The sequence below is a fragment of the Rhinatrema bivittatum genome, chromosome 7 (assembly GCF_901001135.1).
Source record: "Rhinatrema bivittatum chromosome 7, aRhiBiv1.1, whole genome shotgun sequence".
Taxonomy (NCBI): Eukaryota; Metazoa; Chordata; class Amphibia; order Gymnophiona; family Rhinatrematidae; genus Rhinatrema; species Rhinatrema bivittatum.
This window is the reverse complement of record NC_042621.1, coordinates 263,877,518-263,904,343: the sequence shown is the minus strand read 5'-3', so window position 1 is coordinate 263,904,343 and position 26,826 is coordinate 263,877,518. Positions and strand designations below refer to the sequence as shown.

Genomic DNA, 26,826 nt, shown 5'->3' with positions numbered 1-26,826 from the left:
GGGGTGGGTGTTAGGGTTTTTTTGGTGTGCCGGTTTTCCTGCCCTCCCCCGATTTACGATTTTTAACGATTTCAAAACAAAACAAAACACGACGATCCGATTTCCCTCCCCCCCATGCCAAAATCGATCGTTAAGACGATCAATCACACGATTCACACGATTCACACCTCTATTCTGTAGTACACTAGTGCAAGCTGTTAAGATGCAGAAAACCATCATGCAAACCAGCAGGTAAAAAGCAGTTTTACTTTCTTCTCTCTACCTCTCCCTCTGAGTAGGACACTAGAGTCAGAGCATTGTTTAATCATGTGGCCTATACCAGAGGTCAAATTGCGTAGCTTTCTGATCTATGGGCCAGAATGTAGACTACTGGGCTTTCCAGTGATCATTTCTGAAAAATTAGTGCAGTGGTTAGGGAGGAGTATTCTGTAAATATTTACAGAACAGCTCATTAAATATATCTTCAGGTACATTTGAGAGGAAGTAATTTTTTGTGCAAATCTAAACTGGTACTGAGAATAACACCAGCCATCACTGAAGCAATTTTAATATTTTTTCCCTCTTCTTCTTACTCCAGGTAGTACAGCTAAGAGATAGGAAGACAAGATACATATTCATTTAGTACTACTACTGCTATTTATTTCTATAGCACTAGTAGATGTTTGCAACTGCATCGCATATAATACCTGTAGATGGCAGAACTGGGGAAACTGCCTGGGTCATAACTGACCCGCACATGCCCCTGGTACAGCTCTACTGCCATATGGTCATTGTCCCCATTGTAGAGCAGGATTCCATTATCTTCAGCTGTTGATACCTACATAAATGGAAAAGCCATATGACACTAAACCATCATAGTACAAACTTAAAGATTAGATGTAAAAGTTACATACATACACACAGTACTTCAAAGAAATGGGAATTGGTCTACTAGGATTTCCTTTCTAGAAACTCAATTATTTGCCTAGTTTTATTGGACCAATATAAGAGTTGGCTAAAGATGAAAAAGATGAAGAGTTGGCTAAAGATGAAAAAGTTTTTTTTAGATGCCATAAATCCCTTCCTCAGATGTGACAGCAAAGCTGAAAGAGTACACTACCCTTCTGCAGAGAAGTAGATGTGGCTTCAGTTAAAAGTGAAACGAATTTTGTTTCTTCTACTGGATATGTTTTATTTCTTGACCTTTATGTTTATTTCTTTCCCTGGCTATTTGTCTTCACTTAAAAATGACATACAGTTTTTCACAAACATCAATGACAACTTAGGTTTCTAGAAAGTACTAATTTTACCTACATTTTTCATGGCTCATTTGTCTTGTTGCATTCTTGCTAATAGCTCCATTGGCAGAAAATGGATGTGCACAGTGAATGAATCAGCAATAATCTTGCTAAGCTTAGGAATCTCTCTCTAATTTGAGTGGCCAGTATAATAAATGTATCTACTTACCTGTAATGTAATATTTGCCCTGGGCCAGTTCTGTAGATCTGTAAACTGCAGGTATGTGTCTCGATCCACAAAGTTGACACTCAAAAGCTTCTCACATTTAGATCCACCAAATCCTGGAAGGCACTGGCATATGGCACGATTCCCAAGGTCAACACAGTTAGCACCATTCTGGCATTCTGCCAACTCACAGGGGCTTGGCAAGGCTGAGGTTCGTGGTGGTATTTCACAGAGTTGACCACTGAAACAGAAACAGAAAAAGGTGCAATGTGATATGCAGAGAACCTCATACTTATGGCCTGATTCATCAAGGTCTTCAACCAGGGACACAGAATGGAGGAAAAAACTTAGAGAATCAAATTCTAAATACAGACGAGTTTAGTTTATTATAAATGCTAAACAATTATCCCTAATTCATACAGGGTTTCTATAACTTGAACCAATGTAATATGTAAAATTATCAAATTCATGAGAACATAAGAAATTGCCATGCTGGGTCAGACCAAGGGCCCATCAAGCCCAGCATCCTGTTTCCAACAGAGGCCAAACTAGGCCACAAACACTAAGAAGATCCCATGCTACTGGTGCCAGTAATAGCAGTGGCTATTCCCTAAGTCAACTTGATTAATGGCAGTTAATGGACTTCTCCTCCAAGAACTTATCCAAACCTTTTTTAAATTCAGCTACACTAACTGCACTAACCACATCCTCTGGTAACAAATTCAGAGCTTAATTGCACATTGAGTAAAAAAGAATTTTCTCCGATTAGTTTTAAATGTGCTACTTGCTAACTTCATGGAGTGCCCCCTAGTCCTTCTATTGTCCGAATGTGTAAAATGAAAATTAGTTCTTACCTGTTAATTTTCATTCCTGTAGTACCAAGGATCAGTCCAGACTGTTGGGATATGCCTCCCTTCCAGCAGATGGAGTCAGAGAAAAGCTGAAAAGCACCCACCATATAACCTGGTGTGCCACCTGCGATCCCTCAGTATAATCAATATCAAAGCAGAATGAATAGCTGTTAATATAACTATTTTATTGTACTGTAATTCAACAACCAATGATTAGACCAAGTCAAACTTAAATGTCTTGAAGTAAACTTATAGGAACGTCTGAAATAACACCAACCATGTCGCGTAGATGCGTAGTCTGTGAAATAATCTGCCAAGAGAAATACAAACTGCTGTACGGACTCTCCTGCCAATGGGCGGGCGTCTGGACTGATCCTTGGTACTACAGGAACGAAAATTAACAAATAAGAACTAATTTTCCTTTCCCTGTACGTACCAGGATCAGTCCACACTGCTGGGATGTACCCAAGCTGCCCTAAAAGGGGTGGGGCCTGGAGAGTCCGGCGCGGAGCACACTGCTGCCGAAGGAATCCACCTTTGGATCCCGGACATCCAACCGGTAATGTTTAGCAAACGTGTGCAATGATTTCCAAGTGGCCGCCTGGCAAATCTCTTGGGGCGAAACACACTGGCTTTCTGCCCATGATGCTGCTTGTAACCTAAGAGAATGTGCCTTAAGGCCCTCTGGTACTGGGCGCCTGTGACATATGTAAGCAGAAGCAATAGTGTCTTTCAACCATCGTGCAATAGTAGTCTTAGAAGCTTTAGACCCTTTCTTAGGGCCACTCCACAACACAAAGATGATCCGACAATCTGAACAGATTGGTAACCTCTAGATATTCTAAAAGGACTCTACGGACATCCAGCCTCCTCAGATCCTTATCTTCAACAAAGAATGCTGGCAACTCGATAGACTGGTTGACATGAAATGCCGAGACTACCTTCGGAAAGAATGAGGGCACTCTCCGAAAAGAAATCCCTGAATCAGAAATACGCAGAAAAGGCTCCCGGGACGTAACCAAGATGGCCGACCAAGAGGCTGCTGTTCCCAGACACTCTGACCGTTTCTGATTATCTTCGGTTTGTATTGCCTTATTTTTTGGAAAAAATGCCCCACAAAAGAAAAGGTAGGGTGAGGGTATACCCTTCCGAACCCTCCCTTCCTTCTGACCAGAGGTTAATCCGGGAATATGCGACTTCAGTGGCACGGGCTGTGGCTCCAGCGGGCGGAGGGGTTGGAGGAGAGCCCTTCTCGCCGGGAGAGATATCTTTAAGCCTGCCAAACCCAAGACACCTGCAGCAAGCTCCCCGGAGACTCCTGGAGCTACTGGGGAGCCCCGAGGAAACTCGGTTGGAGCAGACCAGTCGGAGGGAACCGAGGGAGTTGGTTCCGGAGTAGCGATGACATCAACCCCAAAAAGGCTGAGTGGAGCTGCCGGTGAAGGTGGAAGCATGGTGGAGGCAGCTGAGAGGATGGATTCGACTTCTAGAGCCAATGGGGTGAGTCAAATTGCTCATCGGATTGAAAAACCTGCAGTTGTGACTTTAGACTCCCTATGGGAGCTCATGGCTGGAATGGATATCAAACTGCAAGAGCAATCTTATAAGTTACATGGGGTTTCGGCGAAATTGGACATTGTAGCTCATGACCACCAACACATATTACAAGAACAAGGATTTGCTATCCAAAGTTGAAACGGAGGTTAAAGATTTAAAAGAAGTTTCAGCAGCTTTCTCTAGGGAAAGGTTTGCTACATTGCATAAAATGGAGTTTCTTGAAAACTCGTTAAATTTCCCAGTGATTAAGGATGAACCGAGCCTTGTAACATTAAAGAAATACCTGGGAGACTTTTTGAAAATCCCCCAGGAAAAAAATCCTGTGATAAAAAAAATACTACATTTATCTCAGAGGCAAAGTACTCCTAGAATCAGCGTTATGGATAATATGGATAACCTGACACAGTACTTAGAAGCATCAGAAAAAGAGGTCACTGGAAGAGAGACACTTTTAGTGACTTTGATTTCAGAAGAAGATATAAATTTGATAATGCGTAGTTACTATAAGAATTTAAGGGTACCTTTTTGAGGGGACTTGGTAAGGATATTTCCTGACCTTGCCAAGGCTACCCAGGTGAGGCGGAAAGCTTTTCTTCAGATGAAACCCGAAGTTTTATCTTTGGGTGCTAGATTTATTGTGAAATATCCCTGTAAGTGTGTTATATGTTGGCGTGGGTCCACTTATATTTTCTTTGACACACCACAGTTGAGAGAATTTCTGAGTTCTAAATATCCAATAACAGTTGAAACATCTAATGAGGGATAATAATTATGAATGTATACTCTCGGTTGACCATCATTTAATTAGAATTTGCCTATAGTTTCAACTCCTCTGTATTTCCTTACACCCCCCCCCCCCCCATTTTCCTCTATAATGTTATAGTGCATAAAAGGAGTTAGATGAGAAGGTTTCCTGCATTGAAAATGTTAATATATTTATGTTGTATTTTCCATATTTCAAGTGTAAAGGCACTTAAATTTCTCTATGACAAAGAAGTATTTGTTATTATAATTTTGGAAATTCAATAAAGAGTAAATAAAAAAAAGAAAAGGCTCCCGACATGACAAGGCTTGGAGCTCCGAAACTCGTCTAGCCGAACAGATAGCCTCGAGAAACACCGTCTTAAGCATTAAATCCTTCAATGTGGCCTGCTTCAAAGGCTCAAAGGGAGACCCGTAAAGGCTACGGAGAACCAAATTTAAACTCCATGATGGACAGATTGCGCGTACTGGAGGCTTCAAGTGCATGGCCCCTTTCAAGAACCATGCCACATCTGGGTGAGCATCAATGGAAGTACCATCAACCTTACCACAAAAACAGCCTAAGGCTGCTACCTGTACCCAGAGTGAACTATACGCCAAGCCCTTCCGTAATCCATCCTGCAAAAAGGCAAGAATGTGACCAATAGTGGTTTGCCGCGGGGGCAAAGTCAACCCACGGCACCAAGAATCAAACACCTTCCATACTCGAATGTAGGCGATAGATGTAGAAGTTTTTCTTGCCCTCAGGATAGTGGTAATAACCACCTCCGAGTAACCCTTCTTTCTTAATTGTCTCCTCTCATAAGCCAAGCCGCTAGACAGAAGCAGTCTGCCTGATCGAAAAATACTGGACCCTGATGGAGAAGGTTCGGCAGATGACCGAGACGCAAGGGACCGTCCACGCTAGATTGACCAGATCCGCGAACCACGGTCTTCGCGGCCACTCCAGAGCTACTAGAATCACTGGTCCTTGGTGATATTCTATGTGTTGTAATACTTTTCCTACCAACGGCCAAGGAGGAAACACATAAAGGAGAATGTGGGACGGCCAAGGAAGTACCAGGGCATCCACCCCCTTCTGATCCGTGATCCCTTCTGTGACTGAAGAAATGGGACGCCTTGGTGTTCAGACGAGTCGCCATTAATCCAGGCAGAGAGTCCCCCACTGGCTCGAGATCAGCCGCATCGCTTCCTCGGATAGCGTCCATTCTCTGGGATCTAACCGCTGACGACTGAGGAAGTCCGCCTGAATGTTGTCAACCCTGGCTATTTGAGACGCAGCAATGCGGGCAAGATTGCGTTCCGCCCAGACCATTAACGTGTCTGCTTCGTCGGCCACGGGGCGACTTCTTGTACCCCCCTGACGGTTTATGTAGGCCACGGTGGTCACATTGTCGGACAGAATCCGTACTGCCTGGTGAGGTATCAGGGGTAGAAATTGCTGCAGCACCAGACGAACCGCTCTGGTCTCCAAGCAATTGATGGACCACTTGGCCTGTGACTGTGTCCAAAGGCCTTGCGTTGACCGTGACTGACCAACTGCCCCCAACCAGTGAGGCTGGCATCGGTCATCACAATTATCCATTGAGGATTCTCCAGGTCCACCCCTCGAAGTAAGTGATCCGGAATTAGCCACCAATCCAAACTGGACCTGGCTGGTTCCAGTAGAGGCAATGGAAGTTGAAACTCTTCTGACTTGGGGTCCCAACGCGAAAGGAGCGCCCTCTGTAAAGGTCTCATGTGCGCAAAGGCCCAAGGAACCAATTCCAGGGTAGATGTCATAAAACCAAGAACCTGCAAATAGTCCCACACTACGGGTGAGGGAAGAGACAACAGTCGCCATACCTGAGACATGATCCGGTCCATCCGCACCCGAGGGAGTGAAACCTTGCCGATAGCGGTATCGAAGTGGGCTCCTAAAAACTCCAACACCTGGGAGGGAACCAATTGGCTCTTGGCACAATTGACCACCCAGCCCAGGGACCGAAGGCGGTGCAACACCGAATGAACCGCTTCCCTGCAAAGCATCTCCGACTTCGCTCATATAAGCCAATTGTCCAGGTAGGGATGTACCAAGATCCCTTCCTGTCGAAGGCTCACTGCCACTACCACTATTACCTAGGTGAACACGCGGGGAGCTGTCGCTAGCCCGAAAGGCAGGGTGCAAAACTGATAATGTTGTCCCATGATCATGAACCTCAGAAACCTCTGATGGTGTGGCTGGATTCCTATGTGGAGATAGGCCTCCGTCAAATCCAAAGAAGCCAAAAATTTGCCTTTGTGGACAGCTGCAATGACCGACCTCAACGTCTCCATGTGAAATCGTGGTACTCTCAACGCCCTGTTGACCTGTTTCAGGTCCAATATTGGCCGGAAGGAGCCCTCCTTCTTGGGTACTACGAAATAGGAGTAGCGACCGGTCCGGCGTTCGGCTCCGGGAACTGAAACAATGGCCCCTAGAGTCAGTCTTCAACCGGGACCAAGTTTGGAGGACAGCTCGTTGCTTCTGCGGGGGTCTGCAGGGTGATTGTAGGAAGAGATCCTGCAGGGGTTGAGCAAAATCCAAAGCGTAACCGTGACATAATATCTAGGACCCACTGGTCCTAGATATAGCGAAAGTCGACCCCTGATCCTTGGAACCGAGGAATGGGCCGGCGCCACTTCATTGGGGAGATTTATTGTTGTGGGCAAAGGCATGGGTGACTGCAGTAAGCTGAGGCCGTCTGCCACGAAAGGAATAAGCCTATGATTGTGCTCGGGTAGCCGACTGTCGAGGATTATAGGAAGAGGAACTCCTACCAGTCCGGAAACGGCGCTGTCCCCAAAAACAGCCTCTGTAGGCACCGGGTGAGTGGTCCGACCTGGGTTTGTCCTCCGGGAGCTTGTAAACTTTATTGTCTCCCAAGGCCTTTATAAGCTGTTCGAGTTCATCTCCAAATAACAATTTCCCCCAAAAAGGGAAGGAGCCTAACTGAGACTTGGACGAGGCATCCGCCGACCAGTTACGTAGCCATAGAAGTCGCCTGGCAGACACCGCCGAAGACATAGTGCGTGCCGAAGTATGAAGGAGATCATACAAGCATCAGCTGTATAGGCTACCGCCGATTCTATTAGGTTCGCCTGCTCGACTTCCCCTGGAGGAAGGTCCTGGGCCGTGAGCATCTGTTGAACCCAACGGAGGGTAGCCCTTTGCATAAAGCTGCTACATACTGCGGCTCGTACCCCCAAGGCAGACACTTCAAAAATCCGTTTAAGTAACACTTCCAGTTTCCTATACTGGAAGTCTTTGAGTGCTGTGCCTCCCGTCACGGGGAAAGTAGTATGCTTTCCTATGGCCGAAGGAACCTTAAGGAGGTCGAGCGAATCATTGGGAAGCGGATAAAGCTTCTCCATAGCCCTGCTAACTCTCAAGGAGGCCTCAGGTGTCTCCCATTCCCGGGTCACGAGCTGGAAAAGCTTTGGATGGAATGGAAAAGTTTGGGGAGGAGCCCGAAGACCCGCCAAAACCGAATCCCCTGGGGAGTTATCCGAAACCTCTTGCGGGATAGGGATCTCCAGTTCCTGGAGTACATGGGAGATTAAAGGGTCCAGTTCCTCTCTGCGGATCATCCCCCTCCACCGGGGTGGCATTATCTACCCCATCACCCCCTGCCTGGGTGGAGGGATCCAAAAGTTCCGGATCCACTGTAATAAGGGGATCCGACAACCCCACTCCCAGATTCTGCCATGTAGTGGAGGATTCAGGTCTCTTCTGATCCTTGGAAGCTCTAAAAAGCTTAGCCTTGATAGGAGGCTGGAATTCCCCATCAGCCTCAGCTTCCATGTATGCCTTATGTAAAAGCAGAACAAACGGAGAAGAAAAGGGATGCCGTCGCGTTAAGGGCTCCCCCGAAGGCAGAGGCGGAGCCGAGGCATCTTGCAAGCCGCTTGAGGACTGAGGGCCGGCAGGGACAGAGGGGCAAGATCCTCCCCCTCCTCCGAAGAATCTGCGTCCCTGCCAGCTGCAGGCAAGATGGCCGCCGCTCCCGCACTGATCGGGAACGAGGCAGGCCTCTGCCTGACAGCTGACTGCCGACCGCGCGGACCCGGCAAGGCCACCCCCCGAGCTGAATTTGACCGGCGCGAAGGCCCCTCACCCCCGGGGAGACACCGGGAGCAGAGGCCTTTGCGGGAAAGCCGGATCCCCGGCTCTCCACAAGCTGTACAAGCACTGCTATGCGGCATCGAGAAAAGTGCAGCAGCCGGGTGAAACTCCACCCCCTCCGGAGACCCGGGAGACTCTGAGCAGGCAACGGCTGACAGGAATCAATCAAAGGTAAAAATAAAGTCTTTGAACCCAGTCTTGCTATGTATTAATTTAATTTTACTTTATCTTTTTTTTTAAAATCAGCCTGTAATGGACAGCCAAACCATAAATAGAAAAATTAAAACGTTTCAGATCTGTCCAAGGAGGGGGAGAGTGACCGGCCCACCGGTAAGTTTTCCCCCTCCACTCACCGGGACAGTAACTCAGTTCTCCGGGAAATTAGTGGCAGAGCAATGCCCTGCCATGCCTGCCAGAAGATAGCTGCTGCTTCACTGTAAATTCAAAAAATCCTTCCTTCTTTTTTTACACAGTAAAGGTGTAACTTGTACGGAGCAGATTTTGGTGGAATCATTTTTAAAGGAGACTTATGTGCAATAAGTTGGCTTTGAAAATTGGTGTAACTTATCTGTGTATTTGCAACATTACGTTTGCTGGATGTTTGAAAACTACTCTCTCTATTTTTAACCTTGCAATCCACTGGGATATTGGGGATTTGTGTCCGTGCATTATCTTACCTGTATCCCTCTGTACAGAGACATGAATATCCATTCACCTCATCCACACAGTGACCATTATTTTGGCAACGATGGTCTCGGCACTCATCTAAATTAATGCTGCAATTGTCTCCCATGAAGCCTGGGGCACATTCACACCTAAGGAACAGGAAAACAAAACATGCATTGAACCAATTTTCTAACAGTTCCAGGGCCGATGCAATAATCTGAGTGTTACAAAATTGGTGCGCTGGTTTCCACCGCACATTTTTAACACTCAAGTGCATTTTTTTTAACTCCCAATGCAATAAGCTAACGATAAGCTAATGCATTGGGAGTTAAAAACGTGTGAAAACTGTGAAATGTGCGTTCGGCGCACATGCAGGTCACCGCTATGTAGCCGGATAAAGTACTTATCCGGCTATGTAGCGGTGACCGCACCACTGGCTAAATGGCGGCAGCATCTGCCACCACTTACCCCTCTAGACATTTTTTTCCCCTTTTTAATTATTTTTTTCTATAGAACTTGAAACTTAACTCCAGCCTTGACCCAGGAGTTAAGTTTCAGCGTTAAAGAAGGCGCCCTGGCTCGATGCAATCTCTCTGCATCGGGAAGTAATACTTAAGACCCTCATTTTCAAGGGATATTCATGTGAGGGCGCTAAGTATTGCTCTCCTTGAGGTATGCACATTTTCTGTGCGCAAAACGCCTTCCTGCTTCAGGAGTAAGCTTTGGGGTAGATTTTTAAAGTTATGCGCAGGCGTAGATTTGTTTGCGCAACCCAGCGCAAACAAATCTATGCCCGATTTTATAACATGCGCGCGCTGCCGCACGCATGTTATAAAATCCAGGGTCAGTGCGCGCAGGGGGGTGCCCAATTGTGCAACCTGCGTGCGACGAGCCGAGCAGCCTGCCTCCGTCCCCTCCGAGGCTCCTCTGAAATCGGAGCGGCCTCGGAGGGAACTTTTTTTGCGGCCCCCCCCCACCTTTCCCTCCCTAACCCACCCCCAGCCCTAACTAAATCCCCCCCTACATTTGTTCAGAAAGTTACGCCTGCCCGAGGCAGGCGTAAATTGCGCGCACCGGCCAGCTGCCAGCGCGCCATTCCCTGGCCCGGGGGCTGGTTCGGAGGCCTCGGCCACGCCCCTGGGCTGGCACCACCCCCACGGCCCCACCCCCGGAATGCCCCCGAATGCCGCGCCGCCACCGGAACGCCCCCCCTGACACGCCCCCCGATATGCCCCCCAAGCAAAGCCCCGGGACTTGCGCGCGCCGGCATGCCTATGCAGCATAGGCGCGCCAGCACGCAAGTCCCCTGCACGCGTAAATCCAGCTGGATTTACGCGTGCAGAGCTTTTAAAATCTGCCCCTTTGCCTGCAGAAAAGGTGCGGACAGATGCAGGCTAAAAGGTGCGTTCCACTGAAGCCACCTTTCTGCATCGGTACCCCCCCCCCCCTCAGAGTTTTCTTTTTTTTTTTTTTTCTTTATTATTTTTCTTATTTCTTTCTTTATTATTTTTCTTGATCTCCCCAAATCCAGGAAGCCTGTGAGCTAGGGGACTATGGAGTCTGGGTTTCCTAAACTTGCCTCTCCCAAGATAAAACACAAAGTAATTCCCCCATGAGCATGCAGAGCTCTAACTAGGGTACCTGAACCTCCCAGAGGTAACAGGACAAGAGAAGTCTTGGGGGGGGGGGGGAGCTGGTACTCACTTTGGCCCTTCAGTAGTAACAACACACTTAGAATCGTGCTGGCAGGGGTTCCTCTCCAGGGAACAGAAATCAACAAGTTGCTTACAGTATTCCCCTGTGGAGGGAAGAGAAAAACCAGCCTGAGCTTCATGGCAATGCATTACAATTCCTCTCTCCTGCAGCCCTGAAATACTCTGTGGCGGGAAGCTACTGGATAAAGGACAGTCCCTTTTCTAGGCAGTGTACAAGCTAAAGTCATCCACCTAGTGGAGATCACTTTGGTGACTAAAGATTGGTTCCCAGTCCAAATCGGATGGGAAGGAGTAAGAAGCCACTTGGAACAAATTCTCCTTTATTTTATCTTGTCACTAATAAAGAAGTGCTCCTAAGCAGCAGGATGGCTCATGTTGGAAGTGGCAAGGTGCTATCAGATAATGAAGTCATTTCCAAACAAACCAAGTCCAACACTGCTGTATCAAAATCCACAGGGAGCCCAGCTTTCAAAACTGTCTGTCTACACAAGTGTGGTGGGACCTGCTCCTCACAGGTGTCCCAGCGAGCCTTCTCTCTCCACCACATTCTTTCCTAAATTCAGCTGTGCGATTTGGCGTTCACCAGAGTTGCTATACAGATAGATAACCCCTCTTCTGAGCTCGCTACATCGGCTTTCTATCCGCTCCCGCATACAATTCAAACTCCTCTTACTCACCTTAACTCTGCAGTTCTTCATTACTTCTCCTCTCGTATCTCTCGCTACAGCCCTCCTGGTTCATTCCATTTATCAGACAAATCGCTCCTAACTATGCCCTTCTCCTCTGCCGCCAATTCCCAACTCCGTGCTTTCCACCTGGCTGCACTACATGCTTAGAATAGACTTCCTGAGCTGGTGCATCATGCTCCCTCTCTTGCCTTATTTAAATCCTGTCTAAAAACCCTTCTTTTTGAGTCTGCTTTTAAATCTTAAGCCTGATTGTCTGCCTTCAGTCTCATTAATTTTAACCCGTCTTACTATATGAAACTCCCCAAGTAGCTTGACCTGTATGTTTGTCTTGATTAGATAGTCCCTGCTCTGTAGAGCTTACAATCTCTTATGTGTTGTTTGTACAGCTCTGCATACATCCAGTAGTGCTATAGAAATGTTAAATAGTAGTTGTAGTAGGGAGCTGCACAGTTAATAAAAATACCATGTATTTCTGCCCCAAAAGTACGTGTATGTTTCAATACATGCGCATATTTGAAATGCAGCAATGTATACTTTCTCTACCCATTTAAAAAAAATATATATATGCGTGTATATTTTTATGTGTACAGTTGTAACAATTCATGCACAACACTGAATTAAACATGGAGGCAGGAATTTTTTAAAGTATGTGCAAACACTGTTTTGAAAATACTTAGCTGTGCGTGGACTTGGAATCACCAGTTTGCCAATACCTCTACCAGTTCACCACGATCTTCACCAGTTCACCTAGACCCCTCTAGTACAGTGATTCCCAGCTCTGTCCTGGGGTTTTCAGGATATCCACAATGAATATGCATGAGAGAAAATTTGCATGCACTGCCTCCATAACATGCAAATTTTCTCTCATGCATATTCATTGTGGATATCCTGAAAACCCAACTGGCTGGAGGGGTCCTCAGGACAGGGTTGGGGACCACTGCTCTAGCACTTCATCCAGATCTCCCACCCAAAAAACTGCAGATAATAGATAAGTCCAATTTCAATTGCATAAGTCAATTAGCAGCTGTAAAACTTTTTGGACAAGTTTGGCAAAATATGTCTGCATAGTTCTTACAAAATAGCAACTTTCATGTATACTTCAGAACGCTCCCCTGGAATACACCTAGACTGCTCCTTTTCTTTCCTGTTAAAATTTGCAAGCAGTACTGCAAGGATGTGCATGCTCCTGAGGTTTATAAAATATCATATATGTACGTACATGCTACTTGTACGCATACAGTATATGCTATTATTACATAGAGATGTGAATCGTGTGCCAGATCGTCTTAATGATCAGGTTCGGCTGGGGGGGGGGGTGAAATCTGATCGTTAAGATATGTGAATTGGAATCGTTTCCGATTCCAATTCACATCGCTAATTTTTTTTTTAGGGAGGCCCGCGCCGCTGAAAAAAACAACCCATCTGACCCTTTAAATCGACCCCCCTTAGCCTCCCCCACCCTCCCGACCCCCCCAAAACCTTTTAAAATTACCTGGTGGTCCAGGGGGGCCTCCGGGAGCGATTTCCCGTTCCCAGGCATCAGCTGCGCTAAAAAAAATGGCGCCGATGCCCCTTTGCCCTTACCATGTGACAGGGTATCCGTGCCATTGGCCGGCCCCTGTCACATGGTAGGAGCTGATAAGTAAAGATGGCCAGTGCCATCTTTAAAGATGGCGCCGGCCAGTGCCATTTTTTTTAGCGCAGCTGATGCCTGGGAACGGGAAATCGCTCCCGGAGGCCCCCCTGGACCACCAGGTAATTTTAAAAGGTTTTGGGGGGGGTCGGGAGGGTGGGGGAGGCTAAGGGGTGTCGATTTAAAGGGTCAGGTGGGGTTTTTTTTATCGGGCCATCGGTGCCATTTTAATTAGTGGCAGCCAAAATGGTGCCGATGGCCCGAGAGTGGGAGATCACGCCGGGGGACCCCCCCCTCCCGTTGGACCACCAGGTAATTTAACATTTTGGGGGGGTTCGGGAGGGTGGGGGAGGGTAAGGAATTGGTTTTAAAGGGTCGGGGTGGGTTTAGGGGTTGTTTTGGTGTGCTGGTTTTCCTGCCCTCCCCCAAATAATTCCCGTGCCCTATTTAACGATTTAGGATGATTTATGACGATAAATCGGGGGCATTTGTATTGTATCGTGCACTCTGACGATTTAGGACGATTTTAAAATTATCTGACAATTTTAATTGTTCAAAAACGATTCACATCCCTATTATTAAATGTACAACCATTGCGTAACTTTTGAAAATTCCTTCCAGTATGAATATACACCATTGGGGGTAATTTACAAGAAAATGAACATGTATAAATGTAATTACTATTGTAGCAATGTTCAAAATCCATTTACCCATATAAAATGCACTTACATGCCAATAACCTAGAGACAATTCAATGGCATATATTGTAGCAATTTCCAAAAGCCCACTTGCATGAGTAAAATGCATTTACACATGTAAAACCCAATTGTAAGTGTGTAAATGCTTTTTAAAATCAGGCCCATAAGTTTTAATATTCATTTGGAGCACAATTCAAAAAGCAAAAGAAGATGTAAAATAGACACCAAGACGGGGCAGCAGAAGAGAAAGAGGAGAAAGAGAAGCAGAAAGTTTGTTTTATATTTGCTTAGTTTTTTCTTATTTATGCTTCATTTGATCTTAGCCAAAAGCCGAGAAGAGATATTTTTATTTATGCTTATAGGTGCCCGCTACATCATGTGGGTGCCACAGTTCTTGAGTACCCAGAGTATTGAGCCAACTCCTCCTCTCTGTCCGGGGATGGGTAATATGTGCTGACCTTAGCACCCCCAACCATTCTGAAAAATCGTCTTACTGGATTGCTATTAGGGAAGTTATTAGTTTTTATTTATTTATTTATTTTTTATTTATTTAGTTTTATATACCGACAACCATTTGCACATCGTGCCGGTTTACAGATAACTTACAACCAGATTATATGTAGGCAAAGCCTTTACAAGGAACAGTATGTAACATAAACATAGTAACAGAGTAATAACTAGGTAACTAGGGGAGGGAGGGGTGGGGATGATCGAGACAGAGGGGGGAGCAGGGGGAGGGTAAGACAGATACAAGAGGAAAAAATATGTACAGGGAATATGTACAGGGGATATGTACAGGGAATCAATGGGCAAGTGATATGTACATAGGTTTTATACGAGTATTGTATAAGCGCATAAACAACAGTGAAGGAGGTGAGAGGATGTGTACGGGTTCTACTAAGTGATAAATTATTATGTGCAGGATAATTATGTGCAGGATAGTTATGTAAAGGCTGGTTATTTTATTGCTCTGTTAACGTATTTATGTTTGCTCTGATGGTTTTTAGCTTTACTGTGTTTTTATTATACAGTGTTTTGATATTTTTACAAACTGCAGTACATTAGGTAACAAACTAAATGGAAAGAGAAAGACAAGGCATTGACTAGGATACAGCAGACAGAATCTCCATACCTGTGTAATAAAATGTATGCACACATGTGTAGTTATTAATCCCATTGACATAGGAAGATAGTATACATACTCGTGTATTTATTAACCCCATCTGCACAGGAGGATAGTGTACACACCCATGTGTAGTTATTGATCCCATCTGCACAAGAAGATACAGCAGACAGAATCCCTATACCTGTGTAATAAGGTGTACGCATGCATGTGTAGTTATTAATCCCATCTACACAGGATGATAGTGTACTCACGTATGTGTAGTTATTAATCCCATCTGCAGAGGAGGATACAGCAGATGGAATCCTCATACCTGTGTAATAATGTGTACGTACGCATGTGTAATTATTAAACCCATCTGCACAGGAGGATACAGCTGACAGAATCCTCATACCTGTGTAATAAGGTGTGTGCATGCATGTGTAATTATTAAACCCATCTGCAGAGGAGGATACAGCAGATGGAATCCTCATACCTGTGTAATAAGGTGTACGTACGCATGTGTAATTATTAAACCCATCTGCAGAGGAGGATACAGCTGACAGAATCCTCATACCTGTGTAATAAGGTGTACGTACGCATGTGTAATTATTAAACCCATCTGCAGAGGAGGATACAGCTGACAGAATCCTCATACCTGTGTAATAAGGTGTACGTACGCATGTGTAATTATTAAACCCATCTGCACAGGAGGATACAGCTGACAGAATCCTCATACCTGTGTAATAAGGTGTACGTACGCATGTGTAGTTGTTAATTCCATCTGCAGAGGAGGATACAGCAGATGGAATCCTCATACCTGTGTAATAAGGTGTATGCACGCATGTGTAGTTATTAAACCCATCTGCACAGGAGGATACAGCTGACAGAATCCTCATACATGTGTAATAATGAGTACGTACGCATGTGTAGTTATTAAACCCATCTGCACAGGAGGATACAGCTGACAGAATCCTCATACATGTGTAATAATGTGTACGTACGCATGTGTAATTATTAAACCCATCTGCACAGGAGGATACGGCTGACAGAATCCTCATACCTGTGTAATAAGGTGTACGTACGCATGTGTAATTATTAAACCCATCTGCACAGGAGGATACAGCTGACAGAATCCTCATACCTGTGTAATAAGGTGGATGCACGCATGTGTAGTTATTAAACCCATCTGCACAGGAGGATACAGCTGACAGAATCCTCATACCTGTGTAATAAGGTGTACGTATGCATGTGTAATTATTAAACCCATCTGCACAGGAGGATGCAGCTGACAGAATCCTCATACCTGTGTAATAAGGTGTATGCACGCATGTGTAATTATTAAACCCATCTGCACAGGAGGATGCAGCTGACAGAATCCTCATACCTGTGTAATAAGGTGTACGTACGCATGTGTAATTATTAAACCCATCTGCACAGGAGGATGCAGCTGACAGAATCCTCATACCTGTGTAATAAGGTGTACGTACGCATGTGTAATTATTAAACCCATCTGCAGAGGAGGATACAGCTGACAGAATCCTCATACCTGTGTAATAAGGTGTATGCACGCATGTGTAGTTATTAATTCCATCTGCACAGGAGGATACAGCTGACTGAATCCTCATACCTGTGTAATAAGGTGTATGCACGCATGTGTAGTTATTAAACCCATCTGCACAGGAGGATAAAGCTGACAGAATCCTCATACCTGTGTAATAAGGTGTATGCACGCATGTGTAGTTATTAAACCCATCTGCACAGGAGGATACAGCTGACAGAATCCTCATACCTGTGTAATAAGGTGTACGTACGCATGTGTAGTTATTAATTCCATCTGCACAGGAGGATACAGCTGACAGAATCCCCATACCTGTGCAATAAGGTGTATGCACGCATGTGTAGTTATTAAACCCATCTGCACAGGAGGATACAGCTGACAGAATCCTCATACCTGTGTAATAAGGTGTATGCACGCATGTGTAATTATTAAACCCATCTGCACAGGAGGATACAGCTGACGGAATCCTCATACCTGTGTAATAAGGTGTATGCACGCATGTGTAATTATTAAACCCATCTGCACAGGAGGATACAGCTGACGGAATCCTCATACCTGTGTAATAAGGTGTATGCACGCATGTGTAGTTATTAAACCCATCTGCACAGGAGGATACAGCTGACAGAATCCTCATACCTGTGTAATAAGGTGTATGCACGCATGTGTAGTTATTAAACCCATCTGCACAGGAGGATACAGCTGACGGAATCCTCATACCTGTGTAATAAGGTGTACGCACGCATGTGTAGTTATTAATTCCATCTGCACAGGAGGATACAGCTGACAGAATCCTCACACCTGTGTAATAAGGTGTACGTACGCATGTGTAATTATTAAACCCATCTGCAGAGGAGGATACAGCTGACAGAATCCTCATACCTGTGTAATAAGGTGTACGTACGCATGTGTAATTATTAAACCCATCTGCAGAGGAGGATACAGCTGACAGAATCCTCATACCTGTGTAATAAGGTGTATGCACGCATGTGTAGTTATTAATTCCATCTGCACAGGAGGATACAGCTGACTGAATCCTCATACCTGTGTAATAAGGTGTACGCATGCATGTGTAGTTATTAATCCCATCTACACAGGATGATAGTGTACTCACGTATGTGTAGTTATTAATCCCATCTGCAGAGGAGGATACAGCAGATGGAATCCTCATACCTGTGTAATAATGTGTACGTACGCATGTGTAATTATTAAACCCATCTGCACAGGAGGATACAGCTGACAGAATCCTCATACCTGTGTAATAAGGTGTGTGCATGCATGTGTAATTATTAAACCCATCTGCAGAGGAGGATACAGCAGATGGAATCCTCATACCTGTGTAATAAGGTGTACGTACGCATGTGTAATTATTAAACCCATCTGCAGAGGAGGATACAGCTGACAGAATCCTCATACCTGTGTAATAAGGTGTACGTACGCATGTGTAATTATTAAACCCATCTGCAGAGGAGGATACAGCTGACAGAATCCTCATACCTGTGTAATAAGGTGTACGTACGCATGTGTAATTATTAAACCCATCTGCACAGGAGGATACAGCTGACAGAATCCTCATACCTGTGTAATAAGGTGTACGTACGCATGTGTAGTTGTTAATTCCATCTGCAGAGGAGGATACAGCAGATGGAATCCTTATACCTGTGTAATAAGGTGTATGCACGCATGTGTAGTTATTAAACCCATCTGCACAGGAGGATACAGCTGACAGAATCCTCATACATGTGTAATAATGTGTACGTACGCATGTGTAGTTATTAAACCCATCTGCACAGGAGGATACAGCTGACAGAATCCTCATACATGTGTAATAATGTGTACGTACGCATGTGTAATTATTAAACCCATCTGCACAGGAGGATACGGCTGACAGAATCCTCATACCTGTGTAATAAGGTGTACGTACGCATGTGTAATTATTAAACCCATCTGCACAGGAGGATACAGCTGACAGAATCCTCATACCTGTGTAATAAGGTGGATGCACGCATGTGTAGTTATTAAACCCATCTGCACAGGAGGATACAGCTGACAGAATCCTCATACCTGTGTAATAAGGTGTACGTATGCATGTGTAATTATTAAACCCATCTGCACAGGAGGATGCAGCTGACAGAATCCTCATACCTGTGTAATAAGGTGTATGCACGCATGTGTAATTATTAAACCCATCTGCACAGGAGGATGCAGCTGACAGAATCCTCATACCTGTGTAATAAGGTGTACGTACGCATGTGTAATTATTAAACCCATCTGCACAGGAGGATGCAGCTGACAGAATCCTCATACCTGTGTAATAAGGTGTACGTACGCATGTGTAATTATTAAACCCATCTGCAGAGGAGGATACAGCTGACAGAATCCTCATACCTGTGTAATAAGGTGTATGCACGCATGTGTAGTTATTAATTCCATCTGCACAGGAGGATACAGCTGACTGAATCCTCATACCTGTGTAATAAGGTGTATGCACGCATGTGTAGTTATTAAACCCATCTGCACAGGAGGATAAAGCTGACAGAATCCTCATACCTGTGTAATAAGGTGTATGCACGCATGTGTAGTTATTAAACCCATCTGCACAGGAGGATACAGCTGACAGAATCCTCATACCTGTGTAATAAGGTGTACGTACGCATGTGTAGTTATTAATTCCATCTGCACAGGAGGATACAGCTGACAGAATCCCCATACCTGTGCAATAAGGTGTATGCACGCATGTGTAGTTATTAAACCCATCTGCACAGGAGGATACAGCTGACAGAATCCTCATACCTGTGTAATAAGGTGTATGCACGCATGTGTAATTATTAAACCCATCTGCACAGGAGGATACAGCTGACGGAATCCTCATACCTGTGTAATAAGGTGTATGCACGCATGTGTAGTTATTAAACCCATCTGCACAGGAGGATACAGCTGACAGAATCCTCATACCTGTGTAATAAGGTGTATGCACGCATGTGTAGTTATTAAACCCATCTGCACAGGAGGATACAGCTGACGGAATCCTCATACCTGTGTAATAAGGTGTACGCACGCATGTGTAGTTATTAATTCCATCTGCACAGGAGGATACAGCTGACAGAATCCTCACACCTGTGTAATAAGGTGTACGTACGCATGTGTAGTTATTAAACCCATCTGCACAGGAGGATACAGCTGACAGAATCCTCATACCTGTGTAATAAGGTGTACGTACGCATGTGTAATTATTAAACCCATCTGCACAGGAGGATACAGCTGACAGAATCCTCATACCTGTGTAATAAGGTGTATGCACGCATGTGTAGTTATTAATTCCATCTGCACAGGAGGATGCAGCAGACAGAATCCTCATACCTGTGTAATAAGGTGTACGTATGCATGTGTAATTATTAAACCCATCTGCAGAGGAGGATACAGCAGATGGAATCCTCATACCTGTGTAATAAGGTGTATGCACGCAAGTGTAATTATTAAACCCATCTGCACAGGAGGATACAGCTGACGGAATCCTCATACCTGTGTAATAAGGTGTATGCACGCATGTGTAATTATTAAACCCATCTGCACAGGAGGATGCAGCTGACAGAATCCTCATACCTGTGTAATAAGATGTACGTATGCATGTGTAATTATTAAACCCATCTGCAGAGGAGGATACACCTGACAGAATCCTCATACCTGTGTAATAAGCTGTACATATGCATGTGTAGTTATTAATTCCATCTGCACAGGAGGATACAGCTGACAGAATCCTCATACCTGTGTAATAAGGTGTATGCACGCATGTGTAGTTATTAATTCCATCTGCAGAGGAGGATACAGCTGACAGAATCCTCATACATGTGTAATAATGTGTACGTACGCATGTGTAGTTATTAATTCCATCTGCACAGGAGGATAAAGCTGACAGAATCCTCATACCTGTGTAATAAGGTGTATACACGCATGTGTAGTTATTAATTCCATCTGCACAGGAGGATACAGCTGACAGAATCCTCATACCTGTGTAATAAGGTGTACGCACGCATGTGTAGTTATTAATTCCATCTGCAGAGGAGGATACAGCTGACAGAATCCTCATACCTGTGTAATAAGGTGTACGTACGCATGTGTAGTTATTAATTCCATCTGCAGAGGAGGATACAGCTGACAGAATCCTCATACCTGTGTAATAAGGTGTACGTACGCATGTGTAGTTATTAAACCCATCTGCACAGGAGGATACAGCTGACAGAATCCTCATACCTGTGTAATAAGGTGTACGTACGCATGTGTAATTATTAAACCCATCTGCACAGGAGGATACAGCTGACAGAATCCTCATACCTGTGTAATAAGGTGTACGTACGCATGTGTAATTATTAAACCCATCTGCAGAGGAGGATACAGCAGATGGAATCCTCATACCTGTGCAATAAGGTGTATGCACGCATGTGTAGTTATTAAGTCCATCTGCACAGGAGGATACAGCTGACGGAATCCTCATACCTGTGTAATAAGGTGTACGTACGCATGTGTAGTTATTAATTCCATCTGCACAGGAGGATGCAGCAGACAGAATCCTCATACCTGTGCAATAAGGTGTATGCACGCATGTGTAGTTATTAATTCCATCTGCAGAGGAGGATACAGCAGATGGAATCCTCATACCTGTGTAATAAGGTGTACGCATGCATGTGTAGTTATTAATTCCATCTGCACAGGAGGATACAGCTGACAGAATCCTCATACCTGTGTAATAAGCTGTACATATGCATGTGTAGTTATTAAGTCCATCTACACAGGTGCCTCCATTCTCACAGTCGTTGTCTTTGCAGTCGTCTTTGTTTATTCTACATGTTGGGCCCTCAAATCCTTCAGCGCACAAACACCTGTGAAGGGAAGGAAGCGAAAGGAGGGGGTAAAAATGAATGCATTAATCTCTTGGAGTCCAAATTTATGATTTAAGAATTAATATTTGAATTTTGGGCAGTAAAATTCCAAGTTCCAACAGGGCACTCAACATGGTGGTGGAGAGGGTATAGTAAGACAAGATGATAATATCTGAGGGAAATAGACTGCAGAAACATCCTCTCACCCAGTAAGAATGGAATGAAATGTGAGTCAATATCTCAGTGGATAAGAAAATTCAGCATTGTCCTAAGTGTGCGATCAGTACTTTCTTTTTTAATTTTGTTTTCTTTTTTTTTTTTGTCTCTCCATATTCTGAGCTGAACTTACGACAGAGGGACAAAGAAGTTATTGTTATCTCTAAAGAAAATTTTTAAAAAATTGGTTTATCCCACTGTTAACCTATCTCTTTCCAAAGACCCAAAGCAGATTGTAGGGTTTAGAATTTTTGTTGGTCAGGTTTGGAAAGCCAAAATTCTTGACCATGTGTGTGGTCTGCTGTCGTCCTGACTTAGCCGATTCAGTTTTAGCTGAGTTTTTAGAATTAGTTTCCTCCTGGTTGTTGGAGTCATCCAAGCTAATATTACGGGGGGATTTCAATATCTATGCAAATTCGCCAGACAGGGTCATTGCACAAATTCTCTTATCCGGTATGGCAGCCATAGGTTTTAATCGGGTTATTTAATCACTTATTCATGTAGATCACTTATTCATGTAGATTTACTATTTTATTTTAGTGCTAACTCTTTTGGTCAGTTTCTAATTTGGAAATGTTCCCTATTACCTAGTCAGACCACTTTTTAATTAAGTTTATTTTCCCCAGATGACTTTCCTGCATACTGAATCTGTAACTATGGATCTCTAAGTTTTCTCTGATATTTTGAGGATATTACTAATAATTGGAATTTTAATTTAGCCAAACTGTTTAACCAGTTAGCTCCTGAGAGAATTTATAGGATTGGACAACAGAAAGCTGCCCCATAATATGGAGAATACATGAGAGAGAGGAAATGTGAGAATTGGCATCTGGACAAACTCAGGATTAAATCATATCCTGAAACAGATAAATCTAATTTGGGCTTTCAGAATAGGTTATATAACTTTGCTACCTTAAAAGCAAAATCTTAACAGGATAAAATCATTTCTGTCGCTAATGAATCCAGAGAGCTTCTTTCTATTGTGAAGGGACTAGTAGATCCTTCAGGTTTACCCTGTGTTCATTCATCTTTGCAAAGCAATGATTTTGCCTGGTATTTTATAGATAAAATTAGAAGTCTTCACTTAGGAGATGATTCTAGGACCATTCCAATCAGTACTGCTTCTGTGGTAAGGTTCCCCTCTTAATTGTTGTCACTTGAGGTCAAAGATGTTTCTATAATGTTGAGCTCAGTTTGGCCCTCGACTTGTTCTTAGGATCCTTGCCTCTCTAACCTTATTAAGGCTTTGGGGGAGGATCTGATGTTCTTTATGAAATGTGATGGTTACCTGATAATTACAACCATGCACTTATTAAATCACTTCTTTAAAAAGTCAACCTGTGATCCGAATTGGGTAGAAAGCTATCGTCCTATAGCAAATTTACATTTTCTTGCTAAATCGATTGAGCAGGCTATTCTGGAGCAGTAGGAAACATTTCTACTTGATAACAATTGTCTGGACCATCAATCTGGTTTCTGCTGTGGATCCAGTACGGAGACAGCTTTATTGGCCTTAACTGATGACATGAGGTTCAGCTTGGATGGGGGGTAACTCCTCGTTGCTGATTTTGTAGGATTTGATCACCGCCTTTGACACCATTGATCATAAAATCATGCTAACCAGGTTAAGAGACATTGATATTGGAAATGGAGTCATTCAATGTTTTAAGGATTTTCTGTCTATTTTTTGGAATGGAAAGACAGCTGCTTTCTCTAAGCTGAATTGTGGTGTCCCTCTGGGGCCAATCTTGTTGCCTTCCTTATTTAATATATATATATTGATATATATCTATATATTGTATATATCTATATATATATATATATATATATCTTATCTTATCTTTGCCCACTTTTAGAAATTGGCATTATTTTTCAGTGTTGCGCAAATAATTTACAGCTTTGCTGTTCACAATCAGACGATCTTTCTGGTCATCTTTTGAATGTTAATATCTGCTTATCAGAAATGTATTATTGGATGAAGTTAAACAAGCTAACCCTTAATCCTGATAAAACAGAGATCCTCAGGTTCAGTATATCAGATGTTTCATCTTTAGATTTCCATTCTATCTTGAATGGGACCACACTTATTCCTAAGTCTGTGTGAAGAATTTGAGGGCTTTGTTGGATCCTGATCTTAACCTAATGAAGCCATATACATTTAGTTTAAAAAACTACTTGGTATGCTCGCTCATTAATTTGACATTTTAAACCTCTCTGGACTGATATTCAGCTTAGGACAGTGGTGCAGGTTTTAATCTTATCTAGAACTAATTACTGCAATCCCTGTTTGCTAGATTTCCAGCAAAACGTTTACATCCTTTACAACTGATCCAAAATACTGCAGCTCAGCTCATTTCTGGTACATTTTATTAAGTTCATATTACTCCACGTCTGGCTGATCTTCATTGACTTCTCATTCTATACAGAGCCCAGTTTAGGTTTTTTTGGCTTGACTTTTAAAGCTCTGCATGATACAGGACCAAGCCGTATGGGTGATAGATTGAAGTTATGCGCCATATCCTAAGTCAGGGAATGATTTGCCTTCCAACTCCTAGGGAGCATAAATGGTCCCGAATCAGAGCTTGGGCATTTACCATTCCATTTACTGCATGTGGAACACTTTAAGGAATAACATAAGAAATTGCCATACTGGGTCAGACCAAGGGTCTATCAAGCCCAGCATCCTGTTTCCAACAGTCGCCAATCCAAGTCACAAGTACCTGGCAAGTACCCAAACACTAAATAGATCGCATGCTACTGATGCTAATAATAGCAGTGGCTATTCTCTAAGTCAGCTTGATTAATAGCAGTTAATGGATTTCTCCTCCAAGATCTTATCCAAACCTTTTTTAAACCCAGCTACACTAACGGTACTAACCACATCCTGTAGCAACAAATTCCAGAGCTTAATTGTGCGTTGAGTGAAAAAGAATTTTCTCTGATTAGTTTTAAATGTGCCACACGCTAACTTCATGGAGCACCCCCTAGTCCTTCTATTATCTGAAAGAGTAAATAACCGATTTACATCTACCCGTTCTAGATCTCTCATGATTTTAAAGACCTCTATCATATCCCCCCAGCGGTCTCTTCTCCAAGCTGAACAGCCCTAACCTCTTCAGTCTTTTCTCATAGGGGAACTGTTCCATTCCCTTTATCATTTTGGTCACCCTTCTCTGTACCTTCTCCAGTGCTTTTTTGAGATGCGGCGACCAGAATGGTACCCAGTACTCAAGGTGCGGTCTCACTATGCAGCGATACAGAGGCATTATGACATTTTCCATTTTATTCACCATTCCCTTCCTAATAATTCCTAACATTGGCCTGGATTTATCAAAATGCACTAAATACTGCATGTGATAGAAAAAGGGGTGTGTTTTATGGTAAGAGGCAGTTTATTGCAATTTGTGCTAATACCTATGTGAAGAGCTAAGTTACCGTAAATTGCGATAACTTTTTTGCACTTTGAGATAAGTGCCAGAAGTGTGGTATTTCCTACATACAACCACTGGGGGGACCATGTTTACTATCATGGTTGCTGAGGGGGGAGAGAGAGAATGAATGAACTTTAGCCATGATGCCTCAGCACTAGATAGGTATTTATATCTCTACGGGAGGCCCACTTAGTAACTCGAGGTGAGGTTTAGGTATTAGTGTAGGGGTTAGGGGCCACTTTGACATTCAAAGTGAGACTTACGAACAGAATAGTGCTCTCTTGTGAAGATTTGATGTCCCTCGGAGTGAGGAAACTCACTAAAAGATGAGATTTGTGCAATGTTCTCTCACCCTAGCTTGATGGACTCTCTACCACCTCACCTCGAGTTACTAGGTGGGCCTCCCATAGAGATATAAATACCTATCTAGTATTGGGGTATTATGGCTAGTCAAAACAGTAAATCCACCCCTAACTCCTCCTCTTTTTCATACGTTATGGTGCTATCCCATGCGTTAAATGACCCTAATTGTTTGCTGTTTTGACTGCCGCAGCACACAATGTATTATCCACTATGATGCCTAGATCTTTTTCCTGGAACCTAATATCGTGTAACTACAGCATGGATTAATTTTCCCTATATGCATCACCTTGTACTTGCCCACATTAAATTTCATTGCCATTTGGATGCTCAATTTTTCAGTCTTGCAATTTATCACTTTCCGCTTGTCATTTAACTACTCTGAATAATTTTGTATCATCTGGAAATTTGATTACCTCACTTGTCATGTTCCTTTCCAAATCATTTATAAATATATTAGAAAGCACCAGTCCTAGTACGGATCCCTGAGGCACTCCACTGTTTACCCATTTCCACTAAGGGTGGGGAAGCTGGCCTCATTGTCCAGGAAGGAGTGGCCATGAGAATAAATATTTCAGCGACTGAAACGCCATGGTTTAAAAGTGAAAGCAGCAAGTGCCGCGAAGAACTGAAGGAGGGGGGCCGTGAGAGGACCAAGCCCCATAGAGGCATGAGCGCCACTTTTTTTTTTTTTTGAGAGCGGCGTTTGCCGCGAGTGAGCAGTGTGAGTAGTATGTTGCATGTGAGTGGGGAGAGGCATCAGGACTCTGAGCAGGCGGCTATTTTGAGTGCCATGGCTGCTCTGAAGCTCCTGCTGCGTCCTGATGAGTGTGCCGACACGCGCCGGAGTACCAGCATTTGTAAGAGGTGCGGCGGAAGAGTGGGTACTCCCGCCGGCACGGAAACAGAAAAATACCAGCACCATGTGCGCAGGAAAGATCAGTGCGGCATGTCAGATTTGCCGCTGCTCCAGGTCTCCCATGCAGGTCCTGAGCCCTGCGGAGGCAGGATTTGAATTTAAATTAAAAAAAAAAAATTAAAAATGATTCAGTGCCGTCGGGTGTTTGCCATGGGTGGCAACGGCAGCCTAGGAAGCTGCTGTTGCAGAAGTTGCATACATTAAT

At 43.9% G+C, this 26,826-nt stretch overlaps 1 protein-coding gene across 1 annotated transcript in view; it reads right to left on the bottom strand.

Annotated features, from left to right (window-relative positions):
* Positions 1–26,826, bottom strand: part of SLIT1 (slit guidance ligand 1) — a 580,546-nt gene that overhangs the window by 29,433 nt on the left and 524,287 nt on the right. Inside the window, exons 29-33 of the mRNA XM_029610174.1 lie at positions 21,556–21,695; positions 11,128–11,221; positions 9,435–9,572; positions 1,447–1,684; positions 687–817 (exon numbers count right to left, since the gene is read on the bottom strand). Coding sequence (XP_029466034.1) covers positions 687–817; positions 1,447–1,684; positions 9,435–9,572; positions 11,128–11,221; positions 21,556–21,695 — 741 coding nt within the window. The remainder of the gene's footprint in view (positions 1–686; positions 818–1,446; positions 1,685–9,434; positions 9,573–11,127; positions 11,222–21,555; positions 21,696–26,826) is intronic.